This window comes from Trichomonas vaginalis, chromosome VI, assembly GCF_026262505.1.
Source record: "Trichomonas vaginalis G3 chromosome VI, whole genome shotgun sequence".
NCBI classification, from domain to species: Eukaryota; Parabasalia; order Trichomonadida; family Trichomonadidae; genus Trichomonas; species Trichomonas vaginalis.
In genome coordinates, this window is record NC_067208.1 from 15,451,166 (window position 1) to 15,463,506 (window position 12,341).

Here is a 12,341-nt window from a genome sequence, read left to right on the forward strand (position 1 = left end):
ATAAACTCATTCCGAAAAATAACAATGAAATGTATGTAAGCTATAAAAAGAATGATGGTACACAAGTTAAAGTTCCATTAGACAACAACTGCTACTTAAACTTATATGGAGACGAACAAAAGAAATATTTAAGAGTTTATGAAATGGCAGATATGACATTGCCTGACCCAGTTCCAGCACCACATTATTATGACTATGGAGATGACGACAGAACACCACATGTAGATGAACAAAAGCTAACATTATATTTAGATTATTATAGATATAAAAGATATAATGCAATAGAAAAAACGAGAATAGTATATAATTATACAGATGACAGAAATAAATATTATAGTCAAGATTTTACCTACCCTGAAAACATAAGATTATATTATAAAAAATATTCTGACACAAACCAGAAGAAACCTGAAATAGTTGCACTATATTTTAAGTTCAAAAGAGACAATCCTATAATATCTCATATGTTTGATTTAATGAACCCAGTAGGTTCTATTTATACATCTATGGATGCAAGAGGTCCTCAAGTAATGTTTGGTGTTGGTGTATGGGAACAAATAGTCGACAGGTTTTTGTATTGTGCAAACTCTTCAAAGGAAACAGGTGGAAGTAAAACGATTTCAGGTGAAAATTTACCTGCACACAGTCATTACATAAATTTAAGTACATCTCAAGAAGGTTGGCATAGGCATAGATATTGGGGTTGGACAGGAATGACAAAAGGTAAAGGATATGATGTTAAAGACGACGTTAAGTTTGCTATAAATTGTTACTGGGATGACAATTGGGGAGAAGGAGACCATACACATCACGTTTCAGGATATATGCAAACAACGGGACAAAGTAAAGACTACATGCCACCTTACATGACAGTTTACGCATGGTATAGAAATGCTTAGTCGTCATTTTCAACTTCTTTAGCATATTCGTCAGGAGTTGTCTTATATTTGTTAGGAACTGTCTTTGAAAGTATACCACCTTGAACTTTGACAAGTTTGAAACGGGGTCTGGCAATAGTAGTTTTATCTTCTGCTTGCAGTGTGTACATTTTGCCATGTTTGCCTAAAACTTCATAATATTCTCTTGTATACTTTCTTCTATTTTTACGAACACGAATGTGAGTACCTGTCGGGTTCCCATTGTTGTCATAGTCAATAGTATTTTCATATGGGTCGCGTTTAGGTATTTCTATTTTTACTTTGTCACCTTTCTGAAGTTTGAAGCCCGGCATTCTTTCTTGTTTGTCTCTTTTGACTAAATTATTAAATATATAGTCTTTCTCTAAGTCAGGGTTGTTTTTCATTTCTTCGGGGGAGTGGTTTCCCAAACCTTTTTGTTTACGGTTATTGTAAATATTTAAAACTTGTCTCATCTTTGCCATGGAGAAGTGTCTATATTTGTCGTCATATGACATTTCATTTGCTTCACCACCTTGTGGTTGGTTTAAGTCTCTTAACATTTTTATACAACCGTCAATGACACCAAGAGCAGAATGGTTTTGGTCGACAATGAAATATTGGTTTACATTTTTTGAACGCAGATAGTTTTTAATATCATCTGATTTGAAAGAACTTTCACAGTCAGATGTCAGTTTTGTTGGATGGTATTTGTCAACGAATATTGTCAAAGCAGTTTTCACATCTAAAATATTTTTGGACCATAATGGTATGGCTTCACAGTATCTTGTGTTTTGACCAACAAATATTAACCAGTATGGAGGTCCATCTTCTCTATACCTCGGAATGTTTTCCAAGATATCCATAAACCAAGCATTTGGTGTTGAACTAAAGATTTTTATCATGAGTGCTTTCTTTGTCGCTTTAGAAACATAGGGGTCCTTGTTCGGATTCGTCATTTTTTACCCTATAAGAAATGGGTTTATTTGGCGCATTAGCAGGAGTCGCATCTAGATTTTTACCCGCAGTGGGAACAATAGCCAGAGGTGCATTTGGAATTGGAAGGAAGATTTTGAGTACATTAGGTATACTGAAAGAGAAAGCACAACCTATTATACAAACTGTACAGAAAGGTTGGGATGTAGCACGAGATGCAACAAATCTTATTCCAAATCCTGAAACAAGAGGAAAAGTTCAAGGATGGATGGACAATGTAGGAAGAAAGCAGGAAACTATTATAACAAAGCAAATGACTACTATAACCAAGCAGGACACTATATGGACCAAGGTGAAAGATTCTTTAACAGAGGATATAACCCTGCACAACAGTGGGTAAACAATAACCAACCTCAACCGCCTCAAACGTGGGGAATGTAAAGTTTTTTATTGAGATGAAATGAACAATGCAGCATTGAGACAAATGAGTTCAAGATGGATTTGTCGGCTTCCAGCATTTAAACCGATACCATATAGTCAGGCTCAGCATGTGAAACTGAATGATATTATTAAAGGAACCATCCCACCTCCACAACAACAACCAGTTGAAAACAAACCAAATTAAAATTTTTTACTGAGATGAAATGACCGAAGAAGTTGAAACGGTAGATTTGACACCACAAACAAAAAGTTCAGAACCATTGTCAAAACCTGTCAAAGAACTTACAGATGAAGAGAAAAATTCAATAATAGAAAGTGCCAGGTCTGGAAATACAAACCCTAACTACAAAGTCACTTTTCATAAAAATGGAACGGCTAGTATCTCAAAAAAGAAACAGACTCTCACAAATAAAATATTGAAGTCTGAAGGAGCTTTCGAGACAACAGATGGAAAAGTTTACTTCACTGACCAACAGTTCATTATAGAACATCTCATTGACTTAGAGTCGAAATATTCTAAACTTTACAACAAACACAAAAAGTTGAAAGGAAAACAAAAACAAATGGCATATGATATTTATGAAGATGTTGACGACACAACTGTTCCTGCAAGTGAAGTAAAGTCAGAGGAACCGAAAAGTGACGAAAAACCGATAGAAGAAGAAAAACCAAAAACTGAAGATAAACCAAAACCAAAGTTTAGTTTCCAAACTAAACCAAGTCAACCTTCATTAGCTGGTATGGGTTGGCGTCAAAGACTTATGGCAGCAGGTGGTTATGTAAAGTAAAGAAAAAAATATTTTTTTATTTTTATAAAAATGCCCCCATATAGAATGGATAGGAAGTCTGCTAGAATAAAAGCAGAGTTACAAAGATATGGTTGGAGAGTTTCGAAGAAGTTTAAATATAGGAAGGGAAGACCCATAAAAGTCTATGACAAATTGTCTGGTCTTCGCTACGAAATGGATTTGGAAAACAGCACGTGCCAATTATCCAAACAGACTAGAGAGGTTAGAAGAAGAACGTCTTATGGACATGCCTTTCGATGTTAGTGAACCTCAAGTTGAAGGACACGACGGCTTTGCCAGATTCTACTGGAAACATGACGAACCAATTGCATCCTTTGAGAAGGAAAAAAGGAAAAGGTGAAGACGCACATGCTCCCATGGAAAGAACAAGATATGCATATGAAAAGTATCGTGAAGTTAGAAGTCAAATTACATCTGGTCGAACCTTTACAGTAAACTTTGACGAAGGAAAGAACAAAGAAGGCTTCATGGGAGTACTTGCTGCCATACAAGACGGAAATAAGAAAGGACACAATCTCAGATTGACCATAACAGATTTGGATGGTCACATTTACTATGCACATGGCAATGAACAAACAGCCGCAAAACTTCTTGACGCTTTCAAGACTACAAAGAGAGAACAAATGTTTGACTCCGACTCAGACATTTTGAATGCAATTGAAGGAATTGCAAGTGTCAAGTTCGAATGGTACCAACCTAACCTCAAGCAGTCAGACAACATGCTGGATACTTCCCCTTCATAAATAAGTCTGACATTGACTTGACAAGGTATGGAATTTACAATTCAATTGAAACAATTGTCAATGAACCTTGCATTCTTACATGTCTCAGGAACTCTGGTCTTGTTTCAGAAGAGAAGATGAAGTATCTTGAGTCATGTGTGAAGACAAGGTACATTCTCAGAGGTCAATTGGCAAAAATTGCACCGTTGGCAAATGTCAATATCCGAGTCAACATACCTACAGCTAAGGTTCTTCACATGACGACTATGTTGTTGACAAAGACTTACCATGGTTGAAGATTGTAATTGTCCACAACCACTTCATGTTGAACGAAAGTCTTACAAACACATTCTTTGTAAAAGTAAGTGCAACATTGTCAGAGCTGTAAACATTCTTTTCGAGAAAGGTTTGTTGGAACCAATTCCAGATGACAAGCTTACAGAAAGTTTTGTACCAAAAGACGAAACAAACTTTTCATTGTTAGCAAGACCAAAAGTTGTTCCAGACAAAGTTCTAGTACAAAAGAAGAGTTAGTATACAAGTCTTGGGTATGGTGGCACTGCGTTCCACCTTACCCAATACTTGTGAATTTGACACTTTACAAAACCGTTAACGTATATTTTACAACATGAACGCAAAAACTAACTTAACCTTAAATATTTACAAAGCCGCCAACAATTTCACCTCACTATCGTTCTCACTAACAACTTCACTAATGTTCTCATAAATTTTCCTCAATATCTTCATCATCAGTGTTAACCCTATTGTAGTCATACTTGAAGCCATAAACTTTCTCTAACTTCTTAACGTACAATTTACATAACTTACCTTCGTCATCGTATGGTTTAATGATATAACTATTTCTATCTTTATACACAGTCAATGAAAAGTCAACTGGTCTCGGATGTATTTGAAAGAACATGTTATGCTCAGGAAGGAAGAATAAATGTTTAAATGATATATCACCACCCTCACACGTATGAAAACATAGCACAAAAAATAAATTTAGGTGAAGTGGTGAGATCTAACCCGATTTCTAACCCGATTTCTAACCTCATTTCTACCCTGTTGAATTCATTGCTTTATAACTCACTGTCGTCTGCTTTCTCCAACTCTTCTAACTTCTTCTTAAGTTCAGCAATGTTGTCCTCATGAAGTTTAATCTTTCTCAAAATTCCTTCTTTATCTAATGGTTGCTTTATCTTTCTAAACTGAACTCTACCATCCTTCATAGTATGAATGTAAAAACCTTCTGGAATAGTTCCTGATTTAATGTATTCTACCAAAAACTTTTGTTTCATTGCTTCAGTGACTTTAGTCGTCATTTCAATCAAATAAAAATTTTAATATTAAATAAAAATAACGTTATTTTTTTCAGTAAGGAAACGCAGGAGTTTTACGATTTATTTGTGGTGTAGGTTCTGGTTTAAATGTTGGAGTCGGTTTTGGAGTTGACTTTTGAACAGGAGTTTGTAATTCCATAGGTTCAGGAGTCATTGAAGGTGTTGTTTGTGAAGGCGTTGGTTTTGGCGATGGTGTCGGAGTTTGTTTAACTTCAGCTACTTCAGTATTATTTACAACATTTGCTTTATTTCTTTTCAACATCATTACTGCTCCTGCTGTAGCTAGCAAACCTAGTGGGAGACCATATTTTATATAAGGACTTGACCAAATGCTATTTTTGACAGGAGCTGGTGGAACACCTAACCTTGGTGAGACTGCTCTTTGTCATTGTGCAGCTCGTAAGAAATATTCAATAGGTGCTCCATAATCGTTTGGTAAAGTTTGTTTCACAGATGGTGAAGGTTCACGAGAGCTTGATGAAGAACTCATTTATAAGCTTTAAAAATAAACGTTCATCCTTTATTCTTCACTGTCGTCCGTAGCTAAGTTATAGTCGTCAAGTCTTATTATTGGTATGCCTGACGTCACTGTATGCAAAGCAACAATCCCTCATAAATCCAATAAGTGGCTTTGGTACGTTTTCAGTTGCTAGTTCAATAGGTCCTTTAACAGACAATTTGTATGTTATTGGAGCAGTAGATGTTTGACCTTGCTGGAAGCAAAAGTCCACTTCTGTTGGAAAACCACATAAGAAATGTGTGTTGTCATAGCTATCCCATTTATGTTCCACACTACCATCATCCACCAATGACCTCATAACATCTTCATTAAATCCTATCATATCATTGTTTGTATTGCAAGCGTTCGCAACCATTTCATAAAATACAGGTCCATATGATTTTTCAGGTTCTGCAGGCATATTTCCATAAGCTCCCATGGAAAGCTGAAGATATTTAAACTTAGGGTTCTCAAAATTAACATAATAGTTGTCTTTCTTTCTAAATAGTGCCCAAATACTTTTAACATTAATAGGCGTATAAGCTGCTGTAAATGTTGCACTTGAACTATCTGTATTCTTTGAGAATGAACCGTCCATAGGAATCCAATCCATAACTTTAACAGGAAAACATAAAGCCTCGTTTGTATAATGTTCTACAAGTTCTGTATAAATGTTAGGGTCTAAAGAGAATGACTTTGGATGAATGAAACATTCATTAAAATCCATCTTTGTTCGAAATAGTTGCTGGGTTACAGTTGTAATAGTAACTGTTCCACTAGCTTCTATTGCCTTCGTTATCATAGTGAATGGTTCATTCCATGGAACAAATTTATTTGTCGGTGGATTTGAATCTGAAGCAAATGCAACTTTAAGAGTTGGATTGAAAGCAATGATATCATTTACAGATATAGATGTGCATTGTAAGGCGTCGCTACTGAACTTTACTTTAAGCTGAATGTTTCCAGCAAAAGCTGGAATAAATCGAATAGCTTCTAATGGAAGGAATCTTCTAACAGGAATTCTTAAACGAAGCTTAAAATCAAATGATTTTCCTGCTGTAATTGGACCACTAACAATTTGTCCTGTTCTGCATGTTCCCGAATGACTCCATACATCTTCATGTCGAGTCTTTGAGAAAACATCTACTTTCTTTATTTGTTCGGTAGTTTGTGAGTTTGAAGTTATATATGCTTCTTCTCTTGCGTTGTCTTGAGAATATACGATACGACCATTTGCAAGGATTTGATATCCAGCAACTGCATAGAAAGCGTCATCGAAACCAATCCAAAATCCTGGTGGGTTTGTTTTATTGGAACCTGAACCAATTTCTTTATCTACAATAAATTGACCTTCCATTTTATACGTAATGAATGTATTGTAAAGGTCCAACATATTTTCACCAGGAGGTGAGAGATTGAATGTTACCCATGTGTTATCTTTAGCAGTTCCAGGTTGTGATGGAATCTTTGCGTCAGAATATTTTCTATTAGTGTCACCAATTTGAACTGCATTGTCTATGATATCGAAATATGAGCGAATCTGATGAATATGCTCTGCTGGAGTAAATTCGTTTAACTGTTCGTTCTGCATGTATTTACTTCAGATAAAAATATCTATTTACTCTTATATTCACTCTTCTTCTTGGCATTCGTGGTGGAAGTTGTTTCTTGACATTTTCAATGAACTGTACATTCTCTTTTGTCTCAACTTCTTTCACTGGGGTCAGGGTTCTTTGACTCGGTTTGCTTTTCAATGAAATTCACGAACTTTGCAATAAGCTCTTGGTTCGTTATTGAAAGAACAATCTGGCTTCTTTTCTTCTGTTCTATTGACTTTTCAGTTTGAATAGAAGGTTTTTATATGGGCTTCGCCCTCGGTGCCATACACCTTAATGTTGTCGCTCTCTGCATTCGCTAATGGAACCTTTCTTTTTCTTACGTATATTTTACCATCTTTACTCTGACTTACGTAATAGAAAGGATGTTGTATTCCTCTTGCGTCATAATATAATAGACTCTCGCTCTGATTTTGACAAGCTCATTTTACATCGGTTAAAGTTTTAATTTTGTTTTTTATCTGCAGTCAAATGACTCAGACAAGCCTACGGACAAGACCCAAGGGGTCATAGATGTTGAAGCATTGAAGAAAGAAATTCGCGAGCAAATTTTATCCGAACTGAAGGAACAAAAGCCAGAGAGACCAAAGAGAAAACTTAGTGAAAAACAACTTGCTGCATTAGCTGCTGGAAGACAAAAGAACCCACGTTTGCTGGCGAAGAAAGCTAGAGAAGAAGCTGAAGCAAAAGCTAAAGAAGCTGAAGCAAAGAAAGAGTAAATGGTTTATTTTTATCGGAACTAAATGTATAGACAAATACCTTTATCTGTTGCATTCAGTAGTGAAAACCCTGACGTCAAAATAAAGGGGAACAGAGTAACGTTTAAGTTTCCAACAGACTGGATTGTGAACATAAATGAAGAGAAGTACATTGGCATAACATCTATGTATATAACACATGCTTTCAGAAAGGTTGACTTTATACTTCAAGTCGAGATAGAAAATGACGAACAGTCTTTAAGCGCCCAAAACATTCACATATACAAATACTTTAAAGACGATACAACATTGCAACAATGTATGATTTCATTTAATGAGATGTTCGAGAAAAAGTTCAACATTGAAGTACAAACTTTACAGCCTTTACGTGAGTTTTTTGCACAACTGAAAGAAGAAGGTAGTCAGCCACAACTTATAGACTTTCATTATGAATTTAATGAAAATGAAGATGGAACTCATGACTGTCAATTCATTGTATTCTCACCATTCAATGAAGTAGCTAAAGAGAAAGAAAATCCATTACGTATAAGATTTCAAATCTCTGAACCAAGTGATGATTTCAAGAATGTTTTCAATTATGATGCAATGCTTCCGAGGAAAAATGAATTTTCAAAGATTGTAACACCTGGCATTTGGGATAGAAAGCAAGCTATATTATATTCAAACTTAAGTAAGGGAGTTGAAAATGAGTTCATTGGTCATACAAGAACTTCACCACTTCCTAACCCTAAATACTATAAATTAACTGGCTTCAATCGTGAGTTTTGGATAGACATGTTCTCCACTCATGACCATAACTGCCCAGTGTTCTTACCTCCAGACCATAAGGACTGTCTCTACATTGAAGCACAACTCTTAAACTCTACCATCGCAGTATTGTAAAATCTACGCTAGCTTTATTTTTATCACGAATGACCTCATTGCTGACAAAAATAAATGACCTCAGAACTTCAACTTACGAATAAAGCTTGTTTTAGTCGTTATTGAGAAGTTAAACTTTTCAGCAAAGCAAGGACTAGAAGACTTACATAAGTCAAATCCAATCTCTTGACCGTCATAAAGTGCTTTATATAACTTCATAACACTGAACTCAGAGTCTTTGTCAAATTTTCCTTGCGGAACCATTAAACCTTTATCTTCATCATAGAAACACTGAACAGAGTCAGGAAACATTTCATTAGCGGTTAAAGCAATAACATCTTGCTTCACGCCTTTCATTCTGCAGTGAAATGCAACTTCATTTAAATCGTTAGTGAGTAAGTCTATGTAGGTCTTCTTTCCACAAAATATTGACTTGTATGCTAAACTTTGTTTTCCAGGTGTTATTTCTGCGAAGTCACTATGAAACTGACCAAGGTTTTTACCAATGAGAACTCTTCCATAACGTTTCTCAAACTCTTCAGCTAAACGAGGGATATCTTCATTGTAGAGATGCATACTGTCCGTATCGCTATAAAAGATGTCCATTCCTAAGTCTTCAGCAGTACAGAATACTTCACACATTATTCTCTTCGACATTGATAGAATATTTACACCAAGTGGACAGAAGTTAAAGTGTCTGCAAATGCTTTTCGTTAGCTTGAAAATAGTTTTATCTGAACCATCCAAACCTTCGAACTTCACTATATGGTTGTAGTTTCTGATGGCATATCTTATAGCATCTTTGTCATCTACTATGGTTATTTTTGACTCAATAGGAGATAGAATAGTTTTGCCATAAATACTGTTCAGAATGAGCTTTATATTTTCTTGCAAAGGATTTCCTTCTTTCTTATACTTTAACCTTAACTCAAACAACTTCTTTACTTCATCTCTTATTCTAATATCTCTGTTTCCATCGTAATAGTATCCTTGCAACACTTCACATTTGACACCTTGATATTTTATGAGGTCTTGTAATGTTATATGGTCAACATACATTAAACAGCAAGTGTTTGAACTTCTGGGAACGTTAAGTTCTGGATTTAGTTCAGGGTCACAAACTATTAAAGGAAAGTGTCTATGTATTCCAATCTCTGTTATCTTAATGAGAACAAAGAAGCCAGACATAAACTTTTCACCAATGGGTTCCTTTTGGTCGTCATCGAATAAATGTCTCATGAGATACTCTGTGCTTAACATCTCATCCTTCATAACCTTTGGAATTCCTTCTAAAGTATAAAGTCTTGCTATAGCTGATGGATATAATGAAACAGCGTCGAAGTCAGCAATGAGTTTCTTTTCGCTCTTTTGTTTCATGTTATCTGACAACATACATCTTCCACCTTGAATGCATCTCGAAATAAATTCTCTTGGTTTATTTGAGAGGTCATATAAATTTCCATTCGGGAAGTACACTCTGTTCTCAAATAATTTGTTAGCAATTGAACAAATACTAACGTAGTCATAAACGTTTAAATCAAACTCTTTCAATAAGTCATTGCGGAACTTTACAAAACCTTCTCTTAAAATTCTTACATCTTGTTTGCAATAAAATGTGCTATATTTTTCTAAGTCGAAGTGGTTTTCATCTATTCTGCAACCTTTGATGGAATCTATGTTTTTCATAAATGTATCTGCATCCTGGATAAACTTACATGCTTCAGAAATGACACCAGTTCTGTTGTCATTTGCTAACAAAGTACTGCTGTAGTAGTTATATGGAAATACTTCTTTCGGTCCTGTTTGTAAGTTAAACATAGCAGGAAATAGTTTAAGCTTCTTATTTATAACACTGTAAGAGTCTTTTATAATAATTGCCCTTCCTTTATATAAGCCAGTTATTTGCATTGTTCGTGAACCTTTAATGATGGGAGTTCCTTTCACTTCTGTCATGTGTCTTAAGATGAAGTTTATATCATAGCTGAGGTTATGGAAATATATTAAACTCTTGTCAGGAAGTCGTTCCAAAAATTCTGTTGCACAGTTCTGACCCCAAATGCTTTCACTCACTGAACCATCTTCACTGTCGTAACATATGTTAAAAGCTTTATGAAAGCCATCGGTACTACACTCAAAGTCAGCAAAGAAAACGTGCTCAGGAATGAACTTGCACTTATTTTTATTTACTTCTTTTGACTCTGCTTTCTTCTTCAGTTGTACACAATACTTTGGAGCATATGTCAAATCTTTAAATGGTGCAAGGTTCTGTTTATATAAGTCAGTCGTATATGTGAAAAGTTCTCCATAAGAAATAGGTTCGAAATATTTGCACTCCCACAATGTTTTCATAACATCCCATAGCGGTGTAGTTCTATCATAACGAACTACATATTTGTTCTCTCTCTTTGTATATATTTTCATCTGTTTCTCAATGTTCATTCCACCACACTCCTTCAAGATTTCTTTGTAATTTCTGACGAAGTATGTTGTCATTGGAAGTCTTTCGTTTAGCATGTAGTGGTCTTCAACAAGAAGTAGGTCAATAGTTCGAACAGTTTCACATTCTTTTGGTATGTATCTCTTTATTTCATTATATCTTGAGTCATTGAAGTAACCAATGGTAACATTAAATGCTATACCTGTTGCGTCAGAAATTTCTTGTACTTTACTTTGAGGAAAGTCTCTAACACGAATGACTTCTCTCATGTGGTCAATAGTTTCTTCATTTACTCCAGCCTGAATGCAAGCATAAACGAAACAATTGTCTTCTGTCATAAGTGTTGCAGTTCTTTTGTTCAGTTCATTGAAGATTTGGTAGCGTTCAAGATTTATAGGTAATGTGCAAAGATACTTCCAGAACTGACCGCTTCTCTTCTTATAAAACTTCTTTTCACCATTATCTTTCCAAAAGCTTTCTATAAGTGCTGGGTTTCCTGTTTGCTTAAGAGCTTCCAAAATGGCTTTCTGGTCATTTGTCAGTGTGCTTTCATCTCTATATGGTCTCTTTTTTGGTTTGCCTTTCTTTACATCTGACATCGTTAAGCCTTCATATTCTGTTAAATCATACATCTTTATTTCAGTAAGATTCTTTATGTTTGTCAAGAAGAAGTCATAGTGCATTTCAACAATACCTGCGGCATTTGCTTCTATCTCTGATATAAAGTTCTCCTTCAAGAGCTGATGTAGTAATGTTCCAATATTATTGAGGTTTAACGTAGAACATTCATACTTTCCACCAAGTTTATAACATACCATCCATCTCTGTTGTGAGTTTATTTTAATCTTCTCTAAGAGTCTCATGAAAACCTTACCGAAATGTTTGTGTAAATATTCTCTGTTTGGTTCATCTAAAGCTTCGATGTTAAAGTCAATGAGTCTATTGCCTGACTTCACATTTCTCTTCCTATTCTCTTCATCTTTCTTTAACCATCTCTCACCTTCTTTTGGTTTGTCGTCAATGGAACGAATGACATCGTTAGCTTTGCGAACTTGTTCTATA

General features: G+C 35.2%; 9 protein-coding genes and 1 pseudogene across 10 annotated transcripts, besides 2 other annotated features; 4 read left to right on the forward strand and 6 right to left on the reverse strand.

Moving 5' to 3' along the window:
- Positions 1 to 12,341: part of a mobile genetic element that runs on past both edges of the window.
- On the forward strand, positions 30 to 899 carry TVAGG3_0870230 (phage tail repeat-like family; the record flags this gene model as incomplete). Its single annotated transcript, XM_051249989.1, has 1 exon — positions 30 to 899. The coding sequence occupies one exon, from the start codon at positions 30 to 32 to the stop codon at positions 897 to 899; it is 870 nt and encodes a 289-aa protein (XP_051085464.1).
- Positions 1,126 to 1,762, reverse strand: TVAGG3_0870240 (uncharacterized protein; the record flags this gene model as incomplete). The annotated part of the gene is made up of 1 exon (XM_051249990.1): positions 1,126 to 1,762. A coding segment is annotated over one exon (637 nt), but the record flags the coding sequence as incomplete, so codon positions are not given.
- On the forward strand, positions 2,293 to 2,457 carry TVAGG3_0870250 (uncharacterized protein; the record flags this gene model as incomplete). The annotated part of the gene is made up of 1 exon (XM_051249991.1): positions 2,293 to 2,457. One exon carries the CDS (start codon positions 2,293 to 2,295, stop codon positions 2,455 to 2,457), a length of 165 nt encoding a protein of 54 aa, XP_051085466.1.
- On the forward strand, positions 2,477 to 3,061 carry TVAGG3_0870260 (phage tail repeat-like family; the record flags this gene model as incomplete). The annotated part of the gene is made up of 1 exon (XM_051249992.1): positions 2,477 to 3,061. The coding sequence occupies one exon, from the start codon at positions 2,477 to 2,479 to the stop codon at positions 3,059 to 3,061; it is 585 nt and encodes a 194-aa protein (XP_051085467.1).
- Positions 4,333 to 12,341: part of a mobile genetic element that runs on past the window's edge.
- On the reverse strand, positions 4,887 to 5,129 carry TVAGG3_0870280 (uncharacterized protein; the record flags this gene model as incomplete). Its single annotated transcript, XM_051249993.1, has 1 exon — positions 4,887 to 5,129. The coding sequence occupies one exon, from the start codon at positions 5,127 to 5,129 to the stop codon at positions 4,887 to 4,889; it is 243 nt and encodes an 80-aa protein (XP_051085468.1).
- TVAGG3_0870290 lies at positions 5,179 to 5,637 on the reverse strand (annotated as a pseudogene). The gene has a single exon. A coding segment is annotated over exon 1 (459 nt).
- On the forward strand, positions 8,300 to 8,863 carry TVAGG3_0870300 (uncharacterized protein; the record flags this gene model as incomplete). The annotated part of the gene is made up of 1 exon (XM_001292442.2): positions 8,300 to 8,863. The coding sequence occupies one exon, from the start codon at positions 8,300 to 8,302 to the stop codon at positions 8,861 to 8,863; it is 564 nt and encodes a 187-aa protein (XP_001292443.2).
- TVAGG3_0870310 (organellar and viral DNA polymerase type B) lies at positions 8,924 to 9,499 on the reverse strand (the record flags this gene model as incomplete). The annotated part of the gene is made up of 1 exon (XM_001292441.2): positions 8,924 to 9,499. The coding sequence occupies one exon, from the start codon at positions 9,497 to 9,499 to the stop codon at positions 8,924 to 8,926; it is 576 nt and encodes a 191-aa protein (XP_001292442.1).
- Positions 10,558 to 11,548, reverse strand: TVAGG3_0870320 (organellar and viral DNA polymerase type B; the record flags this gene model as incomplete). The annotated part of the gene is made up of 1 exon (XM_051249994.1): positions 10,558 to 11,548. A coding segment is annotated over one exon (991 nt), but the record flags the coding sequence as incomplete, so codon positions are not given.
- Positions 11,663 to 12,295, reverse strand: TVAGG3_0870330 (organellar and viral DNA polymerase type B; the record flags this gene model as incomplete). Its single annotated transcript, XM_051249995.1, has 1 exon — positions 11,663 to 12,295. A coding segment is annotated over one exon (633 nt), but the record flags the coding sequence as incomplete, so codon positions are not given.